Below are 27,203 nucleotides of genomic sequence, written 5' to 3'. Positions count from 1 at the left end.
GCATGTTCAGCAGAACAGGGTGGAAAACATCTCTGGCAAGTACCTAATCATTTATACTCAGTTCAGACAAGCTGGAAAGAGGTAAGAAGTGAAAGGATAGCTTATTGATTGGAAATAGTCCACCATTAAGGACAAATCAAAGGGAACTAGGGACATGCACAGACTTTTTTTCCTTTCCTTCCTCTTTTTCTATTTGGGAAAAGGATGATGACAGAAGTTTCACTCTGGGCAGAAAGTGTGAAATGCTAGGTAGTAACAGGTAAAACCAGACTTCTCAGGCACTCGAGTCTGACTCAGAACACCAACAGCAAGGAAAGGTGCTGCTGTCCTTGATCTCAGCGGCTGGGGCGTTTGTGCATTTCAGTTTTCATTAAAACACAACGTCAGAGACAGAGAGAGAGGGTGATTACGAATAGGGGATCGATAAAAAGCACCTTGAAAACGTGACTGTATTTTAGCAGTTATATTTCTTTAAGTCTTGCTCCAGTTGGAGTTTTCTGATAATATTAGCAAGGATTTATTGAAGTAACAAGAAATTTCTTATCAGTGCTGGCTGAACCAAGCAGCCAGAGTTTGGAACTTGCTGTCTACCCAAAGGTGGGGATGATGCCAAAAGATCTACCCAGGGTCTGAACTGGCTTGCACAGCCAATTTTATAGGGAAGGAGAAAACATCGTGGGGGGTGGGGAGCTTGGCCAGCAGACACCAACGGGTCTTGGCCAAGTGCTCCCCTGCTCTCTGGTCAACAGCTTTGGGTGAGACTCTAGAATCAAAGGACATTAGCGTGCAAAGAGGAAACTGAAATAGAAAGCTCTAGTCCAGACATCTGTCTTGTAAACAGTGGATCTGAGACTAGGAAGGATCCTGTTCCTAGCCTTGAGGTCTCTCTATTGGGGGGAGGGCTTCCCTTAATTTCTACAAGTCCATTTTTCCCTGTTAGTTCACAGGAACAACCCAAACCTACAAACACAATGAACACGTAACAGCTGTGTAACATGCTCTCCTTCTCAAAGCATATCCACAGACAGTGCCTAAAGCAGTGGGGCGCATACCCTACACACTTCCTCATTTTTCAATGAAAGAAATGAGGCACAGACCCACTGAGTCCTGCTCCCAGGGCTCTGCTGCCTGTGAGCAGCAGAGGTGGGGTGAGTCTGCAGGACACCTGTGAGTCACGTGCTGTGCCCCCACCCCGTCTGGCTCCTCACATCATTGCTGATAGTGGAGTCTCGGTGGACGAGGCGCTGCACGTGGCTGTCGATGCTGCTGCCCGAGGAGAACTTGGTGAGCGTGACGGGGTGGGCCTCCCGCTCCCGCTGCCTCACCACCACCTCGCAGGCCTTCCATTCCGCCAGGACCCGCTGGTACCTGGCCGCCACCACTGCGTCCACCTGCACGCAGATCATATTGCGACCATGGGGGTGGGAGGCTGGGCAGTGGAGCCTAGAGCAGGCGGGGAGGGAGAACAGGGGGCCGCTCTGCTCACATCTGTCGCGCTTCCCTCCAGATGGGGAGGGCTTCTGATTCAGCCCTGATCGCCCACCCGCGTGGGAACCGGCTCCCCTACCTGCTCCATCTCCTTCTTGCTCATGCCAAATTTGTAATGGCCTAGCAGAAAGGGCCAGACACCCTTGCGGATTCCGTGCTCCACGCCTCCGTAGTAAACCTGCCGCAGCAGCTCCAGCTCCTTGTAGTTCTGAGGGAGCCAAGGAGCAAAGATTGTGCAGGCCCCAGACACACTGGCTGCTGGGTGAGCCCCAAGCTGTGGAGAGCTGGGACTGGGGAGGGTGGGTCAGTCCCTCTACCGAGACCCAGGCAAGTCCTGCTGTGTGGCCGCGTCTCCCAAGGCCCAGATTAGAGTGGGCCGAGGTCTCCGTCGACCCTCCTTCCCAAGAGCAGAAAATGGAGCCAGAACAACAGAGATTTGTCCCAGGTCGCTGAGCAGCACAGAGGAGAGTGGGCTCCAGGCCGTGCTTCCCCCACAGACCCAGCTCTCTGAGATCCCACCATGACCTCAGTCACCCCTGGCCGTCAGTCCTGGCCAGTCAGCTCCCCCCCTACCTTGTTCTACCCTGCACTCACCGCTGCCCACCCCGCCTTCGACCTGGCCCCCGGCCCCCGGCCCGACAGCCCCAGAATGTGCACCTTTTTGTCCTTCTGATACTTGCTCCACACGTCCTTGGTGAGGCCCCCGGAGGCCCCTGGGGGTCTGTCAGGGGGGATAATGTTGTGGTGCACCAGCGCTGACAGATGGGTCCGCACTGTGGATAGGTGGCGGCAGTATGCCAGCCCTGCAGCAGGGCACCGGCAGGCTGTGACCTTGGCGAACTTCCCTCGCCCGCCCCCTAGCCCCCCTCTGCCCCCTCAACCCGTACTCACAGCCGTAGAAGGCCCGGGATACAATCTGCCTCTTCATGCTTTCACACAGTAGCCTGAGGGGCAACCTGTGGAAACAACCTGGCTCACAGCAGGTAGGCATGGCCTATCAGGTGGGAGGACATCCCTGGCTTGGGGACGGGTAAGGGACTTAGGTTGGTATGGGAGGAGCTCTAGCCCAGGAGCATGTCAGAGGGTCCCCATCCCCACCCGCCACCCTAGACAAAGCCCACGTGACATGGGTGTTTGCGTACCGCTGACTTAGCGGAAAGCAGGTACCCTCCAGTTTCTCCTCACAGAGTTGGGCCAGGAACTCAGGAGTCCTGCCTCCCTGTTCTCCCACCCCGACCCTTGGGGTTCACAGGCACACGCTCAGACTCGGGGAACAGAAAGGTGGGGCAGGTACAGCTGCCGGAGAGCTCAGGAGCATCTTGGGAAGTGGTGTCCAGAGTGGCCAAGGTGCTGTGTGTTCCGGGTCCTCTCCACCTCACAAGCCTCTTTGACTGTAGCCCAGTGAGCTCCCCGCTCATCCACCCCTCACAGCCCTGAGGTCCAGGGGGTGTGGCAAGATACACCCACAGTGACAAGGCTCCAGAGAGGCAAGGAGGTCAGTGGATAGACACCGAGGAGCTAAGGAAAGTGCACGGCCCTGCATCTATCCAGAATCCGGGCCTCCTCCCACCCAGGTGACTCTGGACAACTAACTCCACTTTACTGAATCTTGGTTTCCTCAAGTGGAAATGGAGAAAACCAATTAAATATCATTAGGAGAACGGACAAAAAATGAATTAACAGGTAAAAGAGCACCCAGCAAAGCCATTAACACCATTCCCACACTGCTGCTAGCACGTGGCAGGCACCCAGGTGTCCACTGAGCATCCTCAGGAGTGCGGCCTGACAGCAGGACCTATGTCCACACCAGGAAGGGGTGCTCACCTGTACTGAGCACCTACTATGTGTCAGGTACAACTCTGGGCATTCACACAGGTCATCTCACATTTAGCTGTCACAGCACTTGAGGAAGCAAGTGATCTTATTAACCCCATTTTACAGACAAGCAAACTGGGGCTCCAAAATGCAGGCACCCAATAAGCAGCCAAAGTCACATGGATAGTGATTAGCAGAAGTGAAATTGGAAACTAGGTGTGTCCAACCCCAGAGGCTACCTTATCAGGCAAGTGACAGACCCTAAGGACAGACACACACACATGAACAGACATGCCAACTGGGAAGCTGGGGTCCTGGGCCCTGACTACTCACCGGTCAGGGACGCAGGTGCAATGGCTGGGGGTGGCATACGGGGAGCTGCTGGAGGAGCAGGAGAGGCAGGAGGAGCCCTGGCTGCACAGGGGTTCCAGATACCAGGCTGGCAGGCTGGGCCCGAAGCCCTGCATCTCAATCATGTCTCCAGCATCTGAGGGCAGGAAGGGGGTCAGGGTCAGAGCCTGACAGGCCTTTTCCCCCTAGCATCGTGCAGCATGCCCACCTCTGTGCCCAGAGCTGCAGCATGAAGTCAGCAGTGGTGGAAAACCACAGGGTGGTGCCTCCCTGGTCCAGAGCCCAGAGATGGAAACAGTAAGGAGAGAGTGCCTGCCACTTCCCAGCTTCACAGAGCCTGGAGAAGCTCGGCAGGTATCTTTCTGCTCAGGAGGAAACACTGACTGAGGAGGATGGCGATGCCGTTTGTCTACCTCTCTATTGGCAATGCAATAAACACTTGTTCTTCTAGAGCAAAGGGAGAGAAAGAGAAGAAACAACAAAAGCGTGAATACTAAAATGCTGCCAACTAGCTTGGCCTTCAAGGATTCAGTTGGGTCCTCTTTGGGAAACTCCAAGCTGAGCAGGAAGTTGCTGGGAACACTGCAACCTCTGTACCCGCCCGTACCAGGGAGGCTTCACCAGTTAAAGCCCCTGCGGGACCCCAGAGCCATCTGTCCTGGCCCAAGGGGTTCTAGATTTGGTGGCCAGAGGCTAAAGCGGAGTAGCACCCCCTGCCCAGCCAGGCCCCCTGCTGCCAGCCCATGTGGCCCCCCCCTGAGCTCCTCTCCATCCTTGCTCAGCCTAACTGCACTCAGCACGGAGGGCTCCCGGAAATGCACAGGTGAGCTGGAAGGACGGCCAAGTCCCCAGGGCTGCCAGGCCACTGAGGAAGGGGGTGGCTGTGCACATAGGCCAACCATCTGAGTGCCAGTCACGGAAGAATGTGCCCGCGTGCAGCCTCTGCAAAGACTACTCCTTGGACACGTCTATGTTCCCAGCAGGCAATGCCTTCACAGCCAGCCCAGCTGGTCTGAATCAGAACTCAAGACCCCGGGGAGCTTCAAGGGCCAGTGGGGCAGGGCACTGCTCACAGAGGCCTCTGGCAGATGAGTTACACAAGGATGACGCTGAGTGATGGCAGGAAGGGAAAGAACTGGGAGCTGACGCCAGGAGGAGGGGGGAGAGCGGAGGAGAGTAAAGAAGAACCAGGCAAGAGACATGGGTGGGGGCCGTCCTTCAGCAGGGGCTTTCTCTGCCCATCCACTGTGGACCTGGCTCGGCCAGTCCTGCCTGCTGGGAGTGTGGAGCAGACCCAGGCTGGGTTTGTGTGGAGCCGGACTCTGTGCCCTGCTGGGGAAAGCTGAGCTGAACCCCATTCAGTCCCTTCCAAGGCTGACCTGCCTTGGCCCCAGGACTAGTGGCTGAGAATTTTGGTAGCTGTCTGGCCCTTCAGCTCCATCAGGAGGCAAATTAAGGGAACACACTTAGTAAGGAGGGGCTGCGGCTCTGGAAGTGAGGGGTTGCAAGCCATGCCCGAGACTCTGGGAAAGAGAGAGGGAGGGAATGAGTGCAGACAGGATGGGCAGGAGCCCAGCTCATGCCCTACAGCAGGCAGGAGAGGCCAGTGGTGGGGAGGCCGGGGTGGGAGGATGCCCAGCCGGGCAGGCAGCAGGCAGCAGCCGGGCAGGCAGGGAAGGCGAACAGGGGTGGAGGGTGAAGGAAACAAGGTCACAGGGAAACAAGCTCGTGCCCAGAAAGCAGGGTCCGACCAAGGCAATGTCCTGGGGCAATGCTCTTCACCTTAATTCTCCAGGGAGGAGCTGAACGAGCCAGCATTGACACTGCGTCTCTGAATGAACCCAGTGCTAGCGCTTGGGGGTGACTGGGCGAGGGGCAGCAGGCTGGACTGGGGGGTCTGCTGGGTCAGACTCTGACTCTCTCCTCTGAGCAGGAGGAAAGTTTAAAACCAACAATCAGGGCAGTTGAATCCCACAGCCCCTAAGACTCCGAGTGAAAGGCATCTGACCTGGAGCAGAATTAGAGTGAACAGCATCTCTGCTCGGTGGGGGAGGCAGCAGGGGAGGGGGGAGGGGAGGAGGGGCCTGGACACCCGCCACCTGAGTCACATGCACAAGTCAAGCATGTTGCAGGCTGGAAAAGCAATGGCTAGCAGAACAGACTCCACAGTGTTGTCATTAAGGACTGGGGTGCAGTGGGGCCTTCCCTCCCATCTCCCAACCCACTTCTGATTCTGCTCTCATGTCTCCTCCCCTTTCCCAAGTATCGGGGGTCCAAGGCCTGCATACCGGGTTGGTCTGGCCCTTTGAGTTTCCCAAGAGGATGGACAGACAACCCCGAGGTCTCTTGGAGGCCTCAGCCCCAAGGCTGGTCAGGGATGGGTTTCCTATTGCCAAGCTTACCAAGGGCTCTACTGGAAACCCCAGCCCGACTCCCAGGATCCTGGGAGGCTCTCCATGGGGTGCGAAGGGTTTCCTTGGACCCCTCAGAGCTTAACATTCCCACATGGCTCAAAGTCACTTAACCTACAAATAACCAACAACCCTCAAGCCAAGGTTTGCAAGGGACCAGGTTGTAGGCCATTCTACCGGAAACAGACATGGGAAGTGGGACTTCCCCCTTTTCAATCTGGGCCTGGCCCATAGACTCCTCCTACTGGGAGGGATGGGAGGGAGGGAAGGCACATGGGGGTTTAGAGGGACAGCTGTAGGCTATGCCGAGGGTGTGCTTGTCCATTCAACTTCAACCGAGCTGGGTGCTCGGTGGTTGCCCAGGAAGGAGGCCGGGCTAAGGAATCGAGCTTCTTGGTAGAAGCATAAGGAACGTGTTACATATTTTTGGACGCTCTGCAGGCAAGGGGAAGAAGCAATTCATTCTGTGGCATGAGAATGTGTGGGAAGACAGAAGTGGACTCTAAACTAGGCAAGTCGCCCTAGACTACATGAGCGCTGATCTCAGCAGTCCCTTCTCAACCTCCTCTGGAGCTCCCCCGTCTGATCACTCTCCAAAACGGTGGGGCCCCTTATCCACCATCTGGCTCTGGGACACGGTCAAGGAACAGTGAGGGGACTGTGGGCGCTGTGCCATGCTGCTCACAACCCAGGGGGCTCTGCAGTCATGGACAGGGAACTCCTAGCCACCCACCCTATATCCCCAGGGCCTGCACTGCAGCACCGGGCACAGGCGAGGACACCGGGCTTTGGGGGCAGCAAAAAGTACTCAAAACCCCAGAGCTAATAAGGCCGAGGCATTTCTGGGGTAAGAACACGTGTTGCTATGCCCTGTGTCCCCTGCTAGAACGCTATAGATATTTCTAGATTTCATACTAAAGCACCAAGCATTGTTGCTGGGAAAACCAAGCCCTGGAGTCTCTCCATGGTGGCCCCTAGGCCCCCACCTGGCCCACGAAACTGTCCTCATGACCTGTCCAGCTCCTACCCCTGCCCAGGAAAGGCAATTCCTTTGTCCTGCTTCCGCTAATTTAGGAGTTTGGGGTACAGGATCAGGGGCTGGGCTTCCCAGTCAGCACGAAAGAACAGCAGGAACCACTGTACTGGGCTTGCTGCCGGCCTGATCCTCAGGCATGGAAATGGGGGCTCACAGAGCCCTGCAGAGCGACCAAAGGGCAGCAGACCTGTCTACCAGTGGATCCTCTTCCCTCCCGGGTGGGAAACCCTATCCTGACAGACTGGATTAGGTGCCCAGGGCCACCTGCTTTCGTACCATGCCCTCTTCTTGCCAGCACTCGTCTGGCCTCCTTCTGGCCCTTCCTGACCTGCCTCCAGACGGAAGGGAAGCAACTTGGGCCCGAGTCCCGTAATGCCAACACTGCTGTGTGAGCCCCTGCGGTGTGTGGCAGGTGGGCCCAGGGGAGAAGGTTGTGGGGATAAGGTGGGGCAGGGGAGGGTGAGGATAAAAACCTTTCATCGGATTGGGAGCTGTGAGGTTCCGCGAGCAGATCATTGAGAGCATCGCGTGTAGCTTATCCTCCTCTTCCTCATCATCGTCCACCGAGGCCGCGCGGCTGGCCGCTAGGTGGTGGTAGTTAATAGTGACTGCTCAAAGAGAATAGCGAGAGAGGCAGAGGCATGAGGACCCTCGGCCCTACGCAGAAGGGACTGGACTCTCCTCACGCTGAGTGGAACGGGGTGGGGGTCACCTGGAACCTCGAGATGTGGAAGGGGCACCTGAGAGCTCTTTTGATGGCTTCTTGGGGAGGTATGGGGAAAAGTGATAGAGGAAAAAAAGGCAGGCAGCCACAGAGCCCTAATCTTGAGGAGGCCCCTTGAGGAAGAAGAGAGAACTGAGCAGGGGAGCAAGGGCAGTGAAAGACAAGACCATCTGAGGAGGCCAGCAGCTCAGGACACACCAGCCCTGGTCAAGGCTGGACTCAAGTGCTGGCAGGCAATCCTGATCACTCTCTACCTCCTGTCATGTCAGGCTGGGCCGCATCTGAGGATTACCTCAAGTCCCTCTTTGAGACTAGAAGCTCAACCTTCTCCTCCAAGTGTTTTCCCAGAGCTGCTCATGAAAAACCTGAGTGGCTCATCTGGTTTCCTCTCTGGGCCCTGGATCACCCTCCAGGGAAGTGGTCCTCGAATAGTGACATGAACAGAACTGGGAAATGCCAAGGCTTGAAGAGGGGAAGGGGAGACTGAGAAGCAGCCCAAGATTAAATGCCAGCTTTGCAAACATTTTGGTAAAAGATGTGTCTTCTTGGCAGACACATCTGGGTGGCTGGGGGCTGGGGTGGCCCACATCTTGGGTCTTCCAAGCCCGTTGACACTGGTTGTGCTGTGACTATCTACAAGGCCCGGGCCACCTGTCACACAGTAATGACGACTCGTGGATTAGATTGAGTTTCCTCTGAGTTGGTACAAGGTAGGAAGCTTAGGGGGCAGGGCAGGCAGGTGGCTGGCAATAAATGCTCCGGGCTAGAAATTCCCTGACTTCATCTGCAATAAAAGCAAGTCTGGCTCAGAGACCCACGAGTAGCAGCAGCACTCTGGGCAGGAGGGAACTCTGGTGTTGGTTGATCCCTATAGATATACTTCCTGCGTGTGTATGTCTGGGATAGGGCAGGGGGAACTGAGCAGAGGCCTTAGGAACCTGGGATCCAGAGGGGTCAAGCAGACTCTGGGCCCCTCAGCTCCCTAAGTCCCCTGGGCTGTTAAGTCTCTGGTCTGCAGAAACAACTCCCTAGTGCAGCTCAAGTGCTTCTGGTCAGTAGGCAGTTTACGGAGGACTAACGCTCCTCTGGAGGTAGTGACCAATGCAAAAAACCAAACTCATTGCCATGGAGTTGGATCCAACTCATAGAGACCCTCCTTGAGTTTGCGAGGTGGCACTGCGGAAATAGATCACCCAATCTTCCTTCCGAGGAGTGGCTGGTGGGTTTGAACCACCAGCTTTCTGGTTAGCAGACAAGTGCCTTAGGTACTACACTATCAGAGACCCCTGACCAATGCAAAAAGAAGCACTAATCCCACATCCAGGCCACCTGTGGTGACCAGGCGGTAGGCCAGGAGGAATGGAGAAGTCTCTACCTTCTGCTTTTAGTCTCTCCCCATTTTTTTTTTTCTGAGGCAGGGCATGAAAGAGAGTACTGCACAGTGATGCTTGGGTCTGCTGAGCCAAGAGTCTTAGGGTGAAGAGATGTGGGGGAAGAGAGGCAATTTTTCAAAGGGATGACCTGTGGGTCCATTTCAGAAGCTAAGTGATGAACCTTTTGTCTTAACTTGGTCTGGCCCATGGTCCTGCAGTCACTGGACCTCTATTCCCAATTGTACTGCTTGCCGCCCCTCCTGGGGGCACTGCACTCCCCACCTTCCCCAGGCATCTTCCTCTCTTCCTCTGCTGGGTGGGGTTTGGGACACTCACTGTGTTCGTGCCTGTGGCCAGGATAAATGATCCGGAACACGCAGTCTGTGGCCCGCCCCATGCCCACGTCCTCCACGTCCACCGACCGCATGCTGCTGCGTTTCCGTAGCCTGGGGAACACCTTCCCCTGTGCAGGAAGGGATGGGGCAGGTGCTCAGCCAGTCCAAGGCAGAGTCTGATCCAGGGTTCCACCCACAGCTGCTCCTAAGAACCCCATGAGAGGAAAGGAGGAGGCGGGGCAGAAGACCCACCCCCACACACCCCTTTACCCCCATGGTACCTTCCCCTGCTGGGTCCAGAGTGGGGGCTCTAGCTGTCCGCGTGGCAGGAGCCCATTCTCCAGACAGGACAGAAAGGACAGGAGATGTCCCCCCTGGGGGAAGTGCAGTGGGGGCCTCTGGATGCCATCCTGGCTCACCAGCACAAGTGTGCCGCCATTCTCTGAGGGGTAAACGAGGGCTGTGAGGCTGGGCCACACGGCCAGGCTCCATGGCCTGGGTGTGAGGAGTCCTGGCAAGCTGGGGCACAGCCAGGAGCGTCACTCAGAGGGGACGGCAGGGACAGGTGAGAAGTCCGACAGGCCCCAGGCACAGGATGGTGCTGTGGAGGGAGAAAGGGCATCCCTCTTTTCTTGCCCTTCACACCCAGGATGGAGGAGGCTTACTTTGCTGGTGGCAGTGGATGCAGACGATCTGACTGAAGGGCACAACCAGGGCGTAGTCCCAGTAAACGCTGGAAAGGAACCAGATTTGTGTCACTGGGTCTCAAGACCTTCCACCCAGCCCTCCTCCTCTCCTCGCGCTACCAGCCCTTGAAACTACCCTGAGGATAGGAATGACCACAGCTGAGAAGTGACCCCAGCCAGCCACGTCCCTCTGGGCCAGTGCTCCCCTGGAACAGAGCCCGGCAGTCTTGGCTGTCTAGAGCTTGGCTCAGGCAAACCCCTTCATGCCCTGGCCTGGCTCAACCTTAGAGAGTTGGGAATCTCTCCAGGTGGCCTCTCCCTGCCAACCTTGGCATCTGGGTAGGAGTGAGTCCCACCACCTGGAATGGGCTAGGTCTTTCTGTGCCCTGCCTGGGGGGTAAGCCCCCACTCCCCTCCCTAGCTCCTGGGAGTCAATCTGAAAGCCCCACCTCTTTTCCAGCTCAGAGTCCCCCAGAGTCCCGTTCATGAGCTGGTTGGGGGTCCACTTCAGAGTGAGGTTTTCTGCCGACTGGTGTAGGGAGAGGTAGCCAGGGACAGCTTCCATGTCCTCCTTCTACGGGGAAAGACACACCGGAAGACAAGATCATGAGGACTGAGGGGCTTGTAGGGTTAAGAGCTCAGGTGGGAGAAGGGAAGGCCAGGATAGGTGCCCGGGGAGAACAAGGCCCTCATGGCAGATCTGGGTATCTCCCTCTCCTGGTTGGCCTGGTGCCTTTGGCTCTGTCCTGTCAGTATCCTGGATGCCAGGTGCAGCCTGGGCCAGCAACACTCAAGCCAGGTGTCCACCCTGCCTGCTGGCTGTCATTCTCACCCCTGGATGGCCTGTTCCTTGGTTAGCCAGAACAGATGCCATCTCCAGCTCCCACCTGCTCAAGGCTGGGCACGAATCTAATGAAACAGTGAGGTGGGGGTGGGAGCTGTTCTCCCCCTTTTCTCTGGCTCAAGCCCCTTAGGAAAGGAATGAAGATGGCTGGAGGGTCCTAGTTCTGGGACTTGGGAACTGGGCGATGAGAGAGAGGGTGGGGCGGTGGAGTATTAGGCTTTCCTACCGGCTGCACCAACACGTTGTTCTTGCCATAGAGCAGCCGTGTCCTTGAGTTCTGGTGCAGGGACTCCACATACTCACGGGCACAGGCAGCTAGCCTGTCCTCTGAGCCACTGCCACTGGAGTGCCGCTTCCGGATCTGCATGGAAAGGCAGACTCAGCCCCCAGCCTCAGGAAATCAGCCTCACGGGTTGAAAGCCCTCTGGTGCCCACACCAACCCTCTAGGGGATCCTTTGGGTCCTTCCTGCCCCAAGTTTTCTCTCAGCCATCCTCTGCTCTCCAGTCATGCATGGACCAGCCTTGTGCTCCCAGCATATGCCAATGTGGGGAGAAGGCCCTCCTGGGATGGCCATACTCTTGGAGCATCTCCAATACCCATCATTCTGTTCCCATGAGGAGCAGGGAGGCCAGGCTTTCCTCCCTGTAGACCCATGGACATGGCTTGAGGTGCATGCAGGGGGTGGGGAGAGGGAGAGGGACACCTACTCCGAGGGCTGGGCGCTTTGCAGGGGAATCCTGGCGACTGGGGGGCCCGCGGATCCGGTGCCTCTGGACCAGCTCATCAGCAGAAGGGTCAGTCCAGTAGTGATCGGCTGTCTTGAGCTTGGTGTACTCCAAGGCACAAGGTCCCACTGTAGAGACAGGGACAGCCAGCTCCCAACAGTTCTCTCTCTGTGCCTCCCCTCAGCCACAGTGGGCCCAGCCCAGGCCTCTGTGCTCTCAGGCTCACCTAGAAGAGAGGCCAGGATGGGGCCAAACACCGGGTCTGCCAGTAACGCCTCCTTCTCGTAGTACTTGCTGCCAGGAGAAGAGACAGTGTGACTGTCGGGGCTCCTAGAATCATCCCAGGGCAATCAAGCTCTTTGAGCAGGGATGTCCCCACTAAGACCAAATGCATGTCAGTCACCAAGAGAAACGAGTCCATAAGGACTGAGGTTTGTAGAAGGCCTAGAATGCCTACTTTCGGAGTGCTAAAAGGGAGGAAGGTACATGCCTACAGGCTAACATGCATGTCAGTCAAGCAGCTGAGGGTGGGGCTTCTGGAGAAGGGAGGAGGGGCTGCCTGGGGAGATGGACAGTCACCTGCAGTTCTCCACCAGGTACTGCACAACCCTGTCCAGCACTTTCTCGATGAGCGCTGTGCGTACCCATATGTGTTTCAAGGCCTGCGGGCTGAGGGCCGAGGCCTTCCCACTGGCAGAGCACTGTCTCCGCAAGGCCTCGTGGCTGCCCCCTGAGGGTTTCCTGCAAAGAGAGGGAAGGCTTCATGGAGAAGCCTAGGCCGAGGCTCCTGGGACTGGTGGCACTGGGAGAAGGGCCTGGTTCCACCAACTGGCAGCCCAGAGAACTGAGCATATGGGGGTCTTGGAGGCAGGGGACACATGGGCCAACCCCCACCCTCAGGCTGGTCGTTTACCTAAGAAGCCTTGTGAAAAACCGGCCTGGAAGCGAACCTTCAGATAGGTATCCCAGAAAGTAGCAAGTGCCAGGTGGAAACAGCAGAAGGGATGAGTGGGAGGGGCTGGCCAGGGCTCACCTGCCCTCTGCTTGCTGCTGTAGCTCCTGTACCTTGTGGCAAATCTCCCCAGCCACTGGGCATGTCTTTCCCACCTTGGTTAACAGGGCTGCCATCTTGTCACTACGCAGGAAGCCAGCGGCACGTCGCCTTAACTGATGCAAGAGACAAGCCTCTACCGCACCTGGGACAGAGAGGAAAACAGCACCTGAGCCTGGGCAAGAAGGGGGTGAGAGGGAGAGACACCCCCTCTACATTTGTGGAGAGGAAGAGGGGCAGGGGTAGGACCTGAACTGTTTGAGAGCTAGGGTGAGGGCTTCAGACTCAGGCAGGCCCAGCAGATATACTCTGGGGAAGCCTGACCTCCTTCCAAAGTTCCCCTCCCCGTGCCTCTGCTCCTGCCCAGGATGCCCTTTGTTAGGGGCTCTGACAAGTCCTGCCACCTCTCTTCCATGCCTGGTGTGTACACATCTCCCAATGCAGCATCAGCTCTGGGGCTGTGAGTATCAAAGCTGCCAGCTCCAGGTGGCGTAAGTGGCTCTGCCCAAACACATGAGCCAGCATGGACAGCACCAATAGGCTGAGGGCGGGAAGGAGCACACGGTCCAGCAACCCTCCTGGAGAGCATGGATGATGCAGTTGCTAAGGAACGGGATCTGGAGAAGGAGCTGAAATATTGATGAGGCCACTGCAGAAATCAGACCAGACGGCAGTCCCTGAATTATTGATGAGCCCAGCAGCTGAGAGTGAGAGGAGATTTCCATTTTCCATGCTGGGAGGGCTTCCCTTCATTCATTCATGTTTTTAGGGGCTAGGATTAAGCTCTCCCTCTGGATCCTGCTTACCACAGACAGACCCGGGAAGGAAGGAAGAGCTGAGTGTGGAAGGGCAAGGAGTTGCCCTGGGCATGTATAACCCACTGCCATCAAGCCGATTCTGACTCACAGCATACCTCCCCCACTGGGTTTCCGAGGGTGTAAATCATTAGGGAAGTAGATTGCCCCATCTTCCTCCTGCAGAGCAGCTGCTGGGTTTGAACTACCAACCTTCTGGTTAGCAGGCAAATGCCTTACCCATTATACCACCAGAGCTCCTTTGGGCATGTATAGACTCTAAAAACATTAGTGTGGATGTGCAGGGGGAGAACAGGCTTGGCTTTATTGAGGCTAAGCCGATTGTTTTACAAATGAGGAGGGAAAGGCCTAGGAAGGTGTACAGATGTGGTCAGAGTCACATAGTGGCAGAGCCAAGACCAGGACCCCAAATACTGATTAGAGCCACCTTTCATACCTCACATAGCCACTGTATGTTTCAGGGGACACATGTGGGAGGAGGTCCTCCCCTCACTTTGTAGGTGCTTTGTTCACACAGAGTACAAACAGTGCTGAGCTGCAGAGACCTGGCTCTGGAGGCAGACAGAACAGGATCTGAATCCTGTGGGCAACTCAGGGAAATGCCTTACTGCTCTGAGCCTAAGTTTTATCATCTGTGAAACAGGGATAGTATTTATAAAAATTACTGTGAAATGTTACGTGAGATGTAAGACACCTAGCACCAGGTCTGGCACACAGGCAGCACTTTTCCACTGGTCCCCAACTTCTTCCATGTGTTGTTTGGGTTCTATTCTACAGCCAACCTATAAGAGCTGGGTCTCTGTAAGGTCTCTCCCTGGCAGAGAGGGGAAGAAAGGCATTGGAAAGAGGATCACAGACAGCCCCAGAGGTGGGTGGAGAGGCCACTCTCTTAAGAACATGGGAACTGAGGTGTCGTCAAGTTTACTTTTTTCTTAGCTTGTTAGAATATGAAACCTGGCCTTAGGAAATGTGGTAGTTCAGGTTGTTGTCAACTTGGCTGGGCCTGGTTGAGAGGCTAAGCGGCTGGATGTAGTTATTCCCCATGGTGAGAGTGGCAATCAATTCCATGATGGAATCTAACGGAGCAGCTACTTTAGATGTGTGGTCCGCTTCCAGTATATAAGAAGCAGTTTTGAGGACGGTCTCTAGCTTTTTGGCACACTTGAACCCTGCATGTAGCCAACTCGTTGTTCAATAGCCTGTCATGCCCTGCCAATCTTGGGACTTCTTCTGGACTTGAATTAGTGGCCTGCCGTGTTGTCTGGTAACATTGGGACTGTGCCTTTTTACTTGTCGACCTTGGGTTTGTCAGCCTCAGCAGCTGCCTGAGTGAAGAAAAGCCTCCAGCTTCAGTGGGCTGGGAGCAGGAGGCAGAGCTGAAGCCCAAGGTTGAGGGGCTTTCACCTAGCTCCTAGAGCCTGGCACTTTGAACCAAGACTTAAAGCCTCCAAACTATAAGAGAATAAACTCCTGTTTGTTCAAGCCGTTCCACTTGTGGTATTTTCGGTTAGAACAGCACAGAGGTAACCAAAACAGGAAATAATCACTGAAAGCAGAATTTCTCACCTCATTTTTTTGTCCTCATTTTTAGTAAGTGACAGGCAGCTACAGCTGGGCTCTAAAGTTTTGTATGGTCAAGAAGTTGGCGAGTCCCTGGGGCCCCATGTGGAGGACAACCAGCTCAGTGAGAATATCCCAAGGGAAGGGGACACTAGCTGGGTCCTCCCTCCCCAACAGGCTCCTGCTGGAGGGTCCCCTACTTGAGCCTTGGAGGATCTGACTTCACAAGGTGCAGCCCTCCCATCAGGGTGTGCTCATCCCTCTGTGTTTATGTGTATGCAGACACATGCCTCAACATGTATGTCATGTATATATGGGGCATGGGGGAATCTGTGGTTTAAATGTCACACAACCCTTGCCATAGTCAGTCCCCTGGATCCCTGGAGGTCTGTGTGACTCAGGAAAACAGGCAAACCTTTGGCCCCGATCCTCTCCTCTTGGTGCTAGTGCTGCAGCAGCTCCAGGTCCACATCTGTGGAAGGGAGGTGACCATTTCCGGGGGCCGCACTTCCAATCCAGAGCAGGGAGAGCAGCAGCACCGAGCAGGGCCAGAGTGGCAGCAGGTGGTACCAGTGCTGCAGGGAATCATGTGCCTTGGCGATGTGACTAATTGCCAGGGTAATGAGTCATTAGCCTTCCCACCTTCCCCAGGTGGCTGGGAGGTGGGGATGGCAGGCACTGGCATACCCATCCCGATGGCCTGAGTGCAGGCACCAACGCTGTCTGGGGTGAAAAGAGGCATCCCTCAGAAATTACTGCAACTAGGGAATAAAGCAAGAAGCCAAAATATCATGCCCAATGCCCCTAGCTCACCCATAGCACCTAAGTTCCTTCTGTGAAAATCCAGGCAAGGTGCCAGGCAGTGTCTGCATGAGGAGAGAGCACTGTCACCTCTCTACTTTCCAAGTAAAGTAAATAATCCTTTATGCCAGGTATTCTTAGCCTAGGTCTATGGGCTCCTGGGCCAGTGACTGTTCAAATTACACCATGCTTCCCCATTCCCACAGGGGTGCCCTCAACTAAGCCTCACAGCATGCAATGAAAACTATTACTATATGCTGTGTGGGAACCATGTATTCAAACCAAACTCATTGCCATCAAGTCAATTCAACTCATAGCGACCCTCCTTGGGTTTTCGAGGCAGTATCTCTACAGAAGTAGATTGCCCAACCTTCCTTCAGAGGATTGGCTGGTGGGTTTGAACCGCCAGCCTTCTAGTTAGTAGTCAGATGCCTCAGGTACTACACCACCAGAGCTCCCTGGAAACTCTGCATAGGAAAAAAAAAAGTAACTGAGAATCTCTATTCTAAGCAGGTTTGTAGGTGTGCTTCTGGAGATTCAAGGACCCCAAAAAATTGTGTGCAAAACTGTTGCATGCTCCAGCATACTTAGATGAGTGCTTTTTTTTCTAGATACGAGGATCCATGACTTTCAACTTCTGAAGGGGGTACCTGTGGTGGTTAAGTTTGTGTGTCAACTTGGCTGAGCAGCTGAATGAAGTTATTCCCCATGGTGTGATTGGTCATCAGCTCCATGGTGGAATCTATTGGAGCAGCTGAGTAGCCGCTTTGGGTATGGGGTCTGCTTCCTGTATATAACAAACAGCTTTGGGAACGGTCTCCATCTTATGGCATGATTGAACCCTGCACGTAGCCAAGTCATTGTTCACCTGCCTACCATGCTCTGCCGATCCTGGGACTTTCAGTGGACTTGAATTAATGGCCTGCCGTGTTGTCTGGCAACATTGGGACTATGTCATTTTATTTGTCGACCTTGGGCTTGTTAGCCTCAGCAGCCAGTAGCTGCCTGAGTGAAAAGATGCCTCTAGCTTCAGTGGGCCGGAGCAAGAGACAGAGCTGGAGCCCAAGGTCGAGGGGCTTTCACACAACCCCTAGAGCCTGGCACTTTGAACTCGGACTTAAGGCCTCCAAACTATAAGAGAATAAACTCCTGTTTAAGGCCATCCCATTTGTGGTATATTCCTGTCAGAGTGGCACCAGGTAACCAGAACAGAATTTGGTACTGAGAGGGTAGGGTGCTGCTCTGACAGATACCTAAGATGTGGAAACAGGAGTGGAGTGTGTCCTTGACCCAAGTCCCTGGCAGAGAGACCCTGGTATACGGCATGACAGATGGCAGGACAGACGGCAAGAGACTGGCATGAGAGACGGCAGGAGTAGAGCCCAGAGACCGGCTTGAGAGACGGCAGGAGCAGAGCCGAGAGAACCGGCATGAGACAGCGACAGCCTTACCAGCCCACGGAGGAGAAAGCTTGATGCCTTTGGTTGGGCGGCTTTCTGGCAGAGTGGGTTTGCTTCAGGCATTAATTGGTAGAAAATATCGGCATGAAACGGAATAGCAGGTTGGTCGGCTCATGGAGCAAAAAAACCGAGTGCTTTTTGGGCATGGTTTTTCAGCAGAGTGGGTTGCCCTCAGGCATTAATCGGCAGAAGTGGAGACCAAGGAAAGAGAAGCAGAGCTGCCTCAGCCTTAAGGGTAGGACCATGGCCTTTGAGGGTGGAACGACCCAAGCCCCCTAGGTTTCAAAGAGCCAGGCCTTCACCAACTTTGTTCCGGAGTGTGGGGCTGCTCGTTCAAGTGAGCCAGTGGGATGGAGCCATAGCAGCTGCCCAAGAGTGAGGGGGCGGGGCTGCCGTGCCCACAAGGGAGAGGAATGGGGCCAGGCTGTTTCTAGGCCAAGGGGGTGAGGTCACTATTCAGGAACTAGGGGACTGGAGCCACCCAGTGGAGGAGACCTGTACAGGTGCCAAGTTGATAAGGGGTGGAACTGCGATGGTTATGTTTGTATGTCAACTTGGCTGGGCCTGGTTGAGTGGCTGGGCAGCTGGTGGTTGTTATTCCCCATGATGAGACCGGTAATCAACTCCATGGTGGAATCTACTGGGAGCAGCTGAGTAGCTAGCTGCCTTTGGTTATGTGGTCTGCTTCCTGTATATAAGGAGAAGCTTTGAGAATGTTCTCTAGCCTTTGGCACGCTTGGACCCTGCATGTAGCCATGTCGTTTGCTCAGGTTTGCTCCGCAGCCTGCTGTGCTCTGCCGACCTTTGGGACTTACAATGGACTTAAGTTATTGGCCTGCCGTGTGGTTTGGTAACATCGGGACTGTGCCTTTTTACACTTGTCAACCTTGGGGCTTCTCAGCCTCAGCAGCCAGCAGCTGTCTGAGTGAAGAAATGCCTCTAGCTCCAGTGGGCCGGGAGCAGGAGGCAGAGCTGGACCCCAAGGGTGAGGGGCTTTCACCCAGCCCCTAGTGCCTGGCACTTTGAACTTGGACTTAAAGCCTCCAAATTCTAAGAATAAACTCCTGTTTGTTAAGGCCATCCCCTTGGTGGTATATTCCTGTCAGAGTGGCACTAGGGAACCAGAACATCTATCTTCTCCCCCTTTTCTTCCCCTTTTCAGGTTCATTATGGAGACTTCCAGACACGTATAAAAAGAGGGCATTATAAACCCCCATGAGCCATCACCCAGTGAAACAATGATCAATCTTGCTTCAGCTGGACCTTCTCCAACCACTCTTTCCTTAACCCTGGATTATTCTGAAGCAAATTTTAGATACCATATACTTTATCTGTATCTCTAAAAGATAAAGACTCTTAAAAATATGTACATAATACCTTTGTCACACTTACAAAATTAACAATTCCTTAATTCATCAAGTATTCAGTCCGTGTTCAAGTTTCTCGGATTGTCCAGATGCTCCAAACTCCCAGAAACAGAGATTCCCAGATGGGATCCCAGAGAAGGTCCTAGGAGACTTTATGTGGAAGGCTGAAAGGTTACTTTCAAGAACAAACTAGAAAGGCATTGGTGGTGATGATGACAGCAACATTTATTGAGCACCTACTGCATACCAGGCTTTTGCTATGCACTCTACCTGCATCACCCTTAATCCCCCATCAGCCTTCCAGGGGTAGGCTCAGAGATGCTGAATAACTGGCCATGGTCACACACCAGTGACATAGCCTGGGTGTGAACCCAGGTCCAGAGGTGCCGAAGTCTGAGATATGGACTACCACCAATTGTCCTCAGCATGCCCCAAGGCAAGACGATGGAAACCAGTTCCACCAGAGAGCCTTTCTTCTACCTGGATTATTTCTTGATGAAAGACAACAGTCGGATATCCTAAGAATGAGCTGTTCATTCGGTGTGGGTGGGAAAATAGAAGGAATCCCTTTTTCTGAAAAGAGGCTGAAAACCGCCCGGAGTCTGAATTTCAGAATGTGCTAGGATAACCCTGGCTGCAGTAGCCCAGGCCTTCCTAGCACCTCCTCCGGTTTAAGCTCATTAGCATTTCCTTGCCATTCCTGGGAAGGCACTCACTGCAGGGCAGACCTGCCAGGCTAATGAAAGCTGCTTAGCAACAGGGAGCTGGTTAATAAAGCCCTGATGTTACTCCCAGCTCCAGAGACTCCACCCACATCTCCCATTATGGCTCGTCCTCAGCCTAAAGCAGCCCTCACTGGGGCCAGGCCTGAGTCTCACCCCCAGAGTCTCTGGGGGAGAGGAGCCATTTATGAATTTGAGAAGGGGCTCTAAGCAGTCAGGAGTTTCTCCATGGGCCTCATAAACCCAGTCTACCCGGTTAAAATCAGAATAGAGCAAATAGAAATACCAGGGAGGCAGGTGCTCCCAGGCCCTGAGCAGTGGTGGTGGGGCAGACCACAGAAACAAACACTTCTCAACTGCATGGGTTGAGGCCTAAATTACCTCAGATCCCTTGAATGACAGAGGGAAACTGTGCCCTGTTTAAGCATACATATATATTACTATTGAGGAGCTCTGGTAGCGTAGTGCCCAAGGCACTTGACTGCTAACCAGAAGGCTGACGGTTCAAACCCACCAGCCACTCCTCGGAAGGAAGATGGGGCAATCTACTTCCATAGTGATACTGCCTCGGAAACCCAAGGAGAGGTCGCTATGAGTTGGGTCCGACTCGACGGCATGTAACAACAACAACAACATATTACTAATGTTGATACAGAGTTCAAAGATGTAACCTGGAACAATTTGGTGCTTAATGCTGACCTTGAGTGCTTGGCCCCAAACCTCAAGTCAAAAGCAACTTGGGGACGGGCAGAGGGTATCGGCCTATACCTGAGGGCTCATGATGCCACAGGGAAAACATTAATTTGATTCAACGATAAGTCTTTATATTAAAATAGAAATGTCAAAGACCTCAATAAGGAGTAAAATGTATACTTCACGTGACTTTTAAAGACAAAAACCCAAAAAACCAAACCCACTGCCATTGAGTTGATTCTGACTCATAGCGACCCCCATTGTGTTTCCAAGGCTGTAAATCTTTACAGAAGCAGATTGCCTCATCTTCCTCCTGCGGAGCAGTTGGTGTGTTTGAACGGCTGACCTTCCGGTTAGCGGCCAACTTCCTTACCCGCTATGCCACCAGAGCTCCTTTTTTAAGATAAAAAGGAAGTATCAAAGAATCTCCTCCTGTGGTGGTAGGTTTGGGCTTATTCTCCAAGCCTCACCCTGTTTCTTGGGACGGGGCTGTCACACAGGTCCTGGTCCTTGTAGGTGCCCTCACGGCCGGAGGAACAGTGTGCAGGGTACACCCTGCCCAGCCTGGCTTGTCAGGAAAACTTCCTCACAAGGTTTCTGGGCAAACACAAGTCTCAGCAGCCTGGGGAGCCCCATCCCTCTCTGTGGGAAGGAGAACAGGGTCTGCCCACCACCTCCCTCAGATTGCCCAGGATCAGGTCTTGACCTAGGGGTTCTTGAGTTGCATCTCTAAGGCTTTCCAGGAAGGTTGTGTTTCTGGATCTAATGCCTGTTTTCTAAGAAAACTCAGAAGTTCATCCTGCCCAGACTCCATCCACCCTCCTCTGCCAAGTACAGAGTGGCCAGTGCAGAACCTAGGTGCCCAGGACCACGGCACTTCCCCAAACTAGGGAATGGGTCGTTCTGTGGTTACTCCAGTCTCCACAGCCTCCACTCTGTGCCCCGTCCCTCGGCATGTTCTCTGTGCTGTTACTTCTCCCAGAACAAAGCTGAATTCCCCACGTGGCTAGGACAACAGCAAGACCTGGCTAGTATAAGACTAAAAGTGCATTTCAGAGCATTTTTCAAGGAGGTGAGAGCACTTGGCAGAATAGAATCTCCCAAAAGTCGGAAGGAAGGTTGGGCAATCCTACTTCCGTAGTGATACTGCCTCGGAAACCCAAGAAGGGGTCGCTATGAGTCAGGCTTGACTCGACGGCACATAACAACAACAACAACAACAAAAGTCAAGGGGGTGGCATTTTCAAGCAGTTTATACCTATTTTCTCCCATCCGCCAAGAATCTGTGATTATGTGATTATGATTCCACTGTGTGAGTGGCTTCAAAGCAGGAAAAGGTTAACAATTACTGCTTTTAACCAACCATATATTAAGGTCACCAATTAACACAAATTTTGACAAAGCTTAAGGATTCCTTTTTCACGGGTCTCAGATACCCCAGCTTGACTGAGTTTTATAATGTTGGCAGCCCCTCCAGCTGGCATATTCTTCAGGAACTGTACACAGATCGAGGGCAGAGGCAGTAGCCTGGGTGGCTTTCAGATGCCTTTTGTTTGGCCCACACAACTTTATTTTTTTTAAATGGGGATTAGTTGTCAGCTTTTAAAAACTGGGAAATTTTATATAAAAATCTAGACTCTGGTTTCTCTTAAAATAAAAAGGCCAATGGGAGAAAAATGTGGAACAAAACTCAAAATTATAAAAAAGACCAGGCTTTGGTGGAACCACTGAGACTATGGCCCCTAGCTGCTCTTCAGGTCTGGAATTGAACCCACACCTGTGGTTTCCAGCCAAACAAAATACAGGCATATGAGTTAAACATTTACCTCAAGTAGATACACTCCTTGGAGAGAACAATCATCGAGAAAGAAGGGCTGCTTATGCACAGGGAGAAAGCTCAGGGGGCAGGAGTGCATGGAGGGATGGACACTGGGAAGAGGTAACTATGGGGAGGAAGTGGGAGGGGAGCTGTTGCATTGTGGTAAACTGGTCAATGACATGAGACAAAGTATATGAGAACTGCTGTATGGAAAGTGACTTTGTTCTGTAAATCTTCACCCAAATCACAAAATATATATATATATATATATATATATATATATACTGCAAAATATATAAAGGTTCAAACATAATAGGTTTTACTTGCTCACATAACAAAAGTGAGGGTGCTGTTCATAAATGGTTTGATGGTCCATTCAAGGACAAAGCCCTATCTCTTCAACATGGCTTACAAATTCATTGAACTCATCTCCACCCCAGTGTGTCAGAAGTGGAAAATGAATGATACAACTTCCTTCATGCAAATATTCTCAACTTCTGTTGAAATATTCTCTTAGGAATAGAATGATCAATTAAGAAAAAAAAAAAGCCATGCACTAATTTATGAATCTTACTCCATTGTGTTCCAAAAAAGTTATGTATCAATTTGCTTTGTCACCAGCATTGAGGAAGCATACTACATTTTACAAATTTGCCACTGTTGAATGTAAATAAATTGTTGGTTTCAAATGATGTTTAAATTATGCTTTACTTAAAATTTCTTTGATTAGTAACAAAAAAAAAAAAAAAAAAAAAAGGCTTACTGGTCTGATAGAGCCTGGTAAAACCTCCAAAAGACTATGGTCCCTAGTCACCCTCTGGGCCTGGAATTGAACTCACTTCCATGGCTTAACTTTCAGCTAGACAACAGGCCTACAAGGTGAACAGTTACACCTGGGAGGTACACTCCTTAGAAGAGTCAACCACAGGAAATCAGAAAGGCAGCATTTGTACAGGGAGACAGCTCCAAGCAGGAACAGATAGGCAAGAAGGACACAAAGAAAAGGTAACCATAGGGAGGAAGTGGAAAGCAAACTGTTACACTGTGTGGACTGCAATCAATGTCAAGAAACAAAAATATGTATGAACTGTCTAACAGAAAATGAATTTGCTCTGTAAGTACCCACCCAACTCACGATTAAAAGTTAAGAGTAAGTAAAAAGTAAACAGGTCAAGGCAAGCCTGGGCCTGTGTTCCTGCAGGAGCTGACAGGGTATACAGTGTACAGGGTAACCACCATTTGTTCACCACAGACCCCACCACTCCCTGTTGCTCACATCTAAGCCAGTTTCCCCTGTGGCTGACACTGCAGGCATTTCAGTTTGGACTCATGGACCTAAAGCATCTCCCAGGAACCAACAGAAATGGAGGCCACAGTCCCCTTATAAGCAAGCCTCCTTTTGCTTCGAGGCTGAGTTTAGAACCCTGGAGACTTGAGGGTCCTTGTTTTGTTGCAGCAACTGAATCTGGCTAAAAGCAGAAAAAAACATTTGAGTGTGATCACTTTGCCTGCTTGAAAGAGCCCTGAGCTTCCAGGCAGGAGACTGATGCAAAAGCCCCACTGCTTCCTGGGGGTCCCAGGCTGCTCAGAGGAGAGGTGACAGCTTTTTCTCCCCCTAACTGGCCTGAATACTGGACACCCACAGCTTTTCTACCTGCCTCTCTTCTCCCAGCCCTTTTTTCCTCACTCCCCCATAGCAACCCACACGTGGCGCCCATGCACAAGCTGTGTGCACTATTTTATTCCATTTTCTGTGTTTGGTGTGTATGAATCCAGACCAGTGTGACTGCCAGACAAAGCACTAAGCTGTGCACAGTTAGGCTGCCAACAGAGCCCTTCTGATGACAATGACAGGCACTGGCCAAAATCGGGATAACATAGCACAGGTGGAAAGGAACAAAGTTCTAAGCCACTTATTGTAAGACTGGCATACTTTTTACCCTAATAGGCTCCGCCCAAGAAAAGGTGTGGTCAGACTACTTACTGCTCATAAACCGGGGAATCAGTACATCATCTCAAAGAACAGGAGAGCTCACCTAAAAGGGAGATGGTGAAAGCATCCTGCAAACCTATCTTCAGCTTCAATATCCAAAGAAGCAGGAAAGACACATTTGTTTAAAAATGATTTACTTTAGAAGAGAGGATTATAGATGGGACAGGATTGTAAAGAATTAAGTCAAACGCCACCTTGATTTAGGAAATAAATTGGTTGGGAATCCTTGTTTAAAACTCATTACCACTTTTTTGTTTTTTCCCATGTACACCTGAGGCGATCTTTATTTTATTTTTTTTTCCTTTCTGCTTCTCACTTCTTTTTTTTTCATTACTGTGATCTGGGTGAAAATTTACAGAGCAAATTCACTTTCTATACAGCAGTTCACATACACTTTGTCTCACAACATTGACTACAATTTACCACAATGCAACAGCTCCCCTACCACTTCCTCCCAATAGTTTTCTCTTCCCTGTGTCCATCTCTCCATGCACCCCTGCCCCCTGAGCTGTCTCCCTGTGCATAAACAGCCCTTCTTTCTCCCATGATTGTTCTTTCCAAGGAGTGTATCTACCTCAGGTAAATGTTCAACCCATATGCCTATCTTTTGTTTGGCTGGAAGCCACAGGTGTGGATTCAATTCCAGACCTCACCGGCAGCTAGGGGCCATAGTCTCAGTGGTTCCACCAGGTTCTATCAGACCAGCAAACCTGGTGCCCCCCCCCTTTTTTTTTGTTTCCCAAATGACTTTGAGTTTTGTTCCACATTGTTCTCCCTCTCTATCCAGGATCTCCTACATAGATCCCCCTCCGAGAGGTTGACAGTGGTAGCTGGGCACCACCTAGTTCTTCTGGTCTCATAGTCACGTAGGCTGCAGATCGCATGGTATACCAGTCGCTAGGACGAATTGTTTTCATCAGTCTTTGGTTTTCTTCATTCTTCTTTGCTCTGGATGAGGAGAGACCCATTGTTGCATCTAGATGGCTGGTTGCAAGCTTTTAAGATCCCAGTGGCTACTCACCAAAGTAGGAGGTGGAAAAATGTTTTGTGTAGCATGTTATGCCAATTGAGCTTGATGTCTCCTGCAACTATCGTCCAAGCCCACTGGTTCAACTACTCGGTCCCTCTGGGTAGCTGGTTGTGAACAAGAAGTCACTACAACCTTGTCCCTTGTCAGCTCTACTATACACCTGGGAATTCTTATAGATCATACAAATACACTTATAGTATCATTGTCTACCAACCCTATACATGTTCTTGGGTACACTCCCCGATTCACAGACATACCTAATAGTTCAGCCTGTCCGCCCACCTATCCACCTATCCACCCGTATACCCATGTTTGCCTTCACTGACAATGCAGCACTGTATGTGCTAAAGGGTTCATCTTTGTTGTATGTACCTCCCATGTACTTCTCTATGTTTCCTCTTCCTCAATGCCACCATGTTGATCACTCATATTTGGTACACTGCCCTTCTCTTCACCCAAATCAATACTAATCTCTACCTATCTAACAATATTCCCTCCCCTCCCCACACACCTGGTAACCAACAAAGAAAATTTCATTCCATAGGTAAACCTTTCCTTGACTTTTACAATAACGGACTAATATAATATTTGTGCTTCTGTGATTGATTTATTTCAGTCAGCATAATGTCCTCTAAGTTCATCCATGTTATGTGGTGATCTGCAGATTCTGTTATTCTTTAGGGTTGCATAGTATTCCATTGTGTGTATATACCATAGTTTGGTTATCCATTCCTCAGCTGATAGAGACCTAAGTTGTTTCCATCTTTTGGCTATTGTAAATAGTGCTGCAATGAACATGGGTGTGCATGTCTGTTCTTGTCATGGCTCTCACTTCTTTAGGATATATACCTAATAATGGAATGGCTGGGTCAAATGGTATTTCTAAGTCCAACTCTTTAAGGAATTGTCATACTGCTTTCCACAGTGGCTGTACCATTTTACAGTCCCACCAGCAGTGTATGAGAGTCCCAATCTCTCCACATCCTTACCAGCATTTATTATTTTCTGGAAAGACACATTCTTTTGAGCTCTTACAATGCTAGGAACACTCATCTCAATCCCCACACAAACTCTGAGGTGAGAATCATCTCCCTATTCTTAGAGGAGCAAAGAAAGTGAGAGAAGTTAAGAACCTTGTCCACGATGACTCAAGAAGCAGGCAGAGCACCAGGATTCAATCCCAAGTCTGGCACTTGGGCTCTGCTTACATGCCAGCTCTGCCCCAGTCACCATTCCACCACCTCTATGCTTTCTGACTAGAATCAGAAGGTCTGGAGTGGGGGCCCAGCCATCTGTGTTTTAACAAGCCCTTATAGTTACTCTGATGCACAGTACCTGTCACCATGCTACATATTTATTTGTATATTTGGTTTCTGTCTGTATCTCCCAACAGAATGGAAACCTCCAGAGGTAGAGACTTTGTTGATCTTGTCACTGCAATGTCCCTACACTTAGAATAATATCCGGTAGACCCTCTGTGAGTAATTGTCGATGGACTGATGGGAAGAGCAGCTATCTGTCTCACCACATTGTCAAAGAGTCCTGTCTCTATCTACTTCTTGTCTTCCTTCCCCTCAGAAATGCACAACCTCCTTTTCCCAAAACCCCAAATACTGATCTCAAAAGCCAAGGAAAACAGCATACAGACGGTAAATGGCTCCTTGTCCCCTCAGAAAGAGAGCTGAGAAGAAGACGAAGTACCCCCAAATCTAAGAAAACTACAAAAGTAAAGTCTTCATGCTGAAGAGGACGCTCTGAGCCTACATTCATGTTCATTTGCATCCTATCAAGTGCTTGGGGAGTTAGGATGATGAGGCAACAGACGTGGGATTAATCAGAAAGTAGATATGGTACTGAAAGCATCCCTAAAGCACAACTCCTCCCCCCAAATTAAAATAAGGATAAACCAAAGCAGTGGTTCCCAAACCCAAATGACCCAGAGCAGTGGTCCTCAGACTAGCAGCATCAGACTCACCTGGGAATCTGCTAGAAATTCAAATTCTTAGGCTTGACTCCAGACCAAGTGGATCAGAAAGTCTGGAGTGGGAGCCCAGGAATCCGTTTAACAAGCCCTTAAGGTGATTCTCATGCACACTAAAATC

At 51.8% G+C, this 27,203-nt stretch overlaps 1 protein-coding gene across 1 annotated transcript in view; it reads right to left on the bottom strand.

Moving 5' to 3' along the window:
* Window positions 1-27,203, bottom strand: part of SGSM2 (small G protein signaling modulator 2) — a 35,933-nt gene that overhangs the window by 4,102 nt on the left and 4,628 nt on the right. The window contains exons 3-17 of the mRNA XM_007937455.2: window positions 12,824-12,986; window positions 12,370-12,531; window positions 12,017-12,084; window positions 11,773-11,918; window positions 11,290-11,424; window positions 10,669-10,793; window positions 10,199-10,266; window positions 9,815-9,975; window positions 9,535-9,661; window positions 7,575-7,709; window positions 3,637-3,790; window positions 2,380-2,444; window positions 2,146-2,291; window positions 1,568-1,696; window positions 1,209-1,391 (exon numbers count right to left, since the gene is read on the bottom strand). Coding sequence (XP_007935646.1) covers window positions 1,209-1,391; window positions 1,568-1,696; window positions 2,146-2,291; window positions 2,380-2,444; window positions 3,637-3,790; window positions 7,575-7,709; window positions 9,535-9,661; window positions 9,815-9,975; window positions 10,199-10,266; window positions 10,669-10,793; window positions 11,290-11,424; window positions 11,773-11,918; window positions 12,017-12,084; window positions 12,370-12,531; window positions 12,824-12,986 — 1,967 coding nt within the window. The remainder of the gene's footprint in view (window positions 1-1,208; window positions 1,392-1,567; window positions 1,697-2,145; window positions 2,292-2,379; window positions 2,445-3,636; window positions 3,791-7,574; window positions 7,710-9,534; window positions 9,662-9,814; window positions 9,976-10,198; window positions 10,267-10,668; window positions 10,794-11,289; window positions 11,425-11,772; window positions 11,919-12,016; window positions 12,085-12,369; window positions 12,532-12,823; window positions 12,987-27,203) is intronic.

Source organism: Orycteropus afer, unplaced genomic scaffold, assembly GCF_000298275.1.
Source record: "Orycteropus afer afer isolate SDZICR_OR568_19922 unplaced genomic scaffold, OryAfe1.0 scaffold00042, whole genome shotgun sequence".
NCBI classification, from domain to species: domain Eukaryota; kingdom Metazoa; phylum Chordata; class Mammalia; order Tubulidentata; family Orycteropodidae; genus Orycteropus; species Orycteropus afer.
This window is presented reverse-complemented; position numbering and strand designations above follow the sequence as displayed.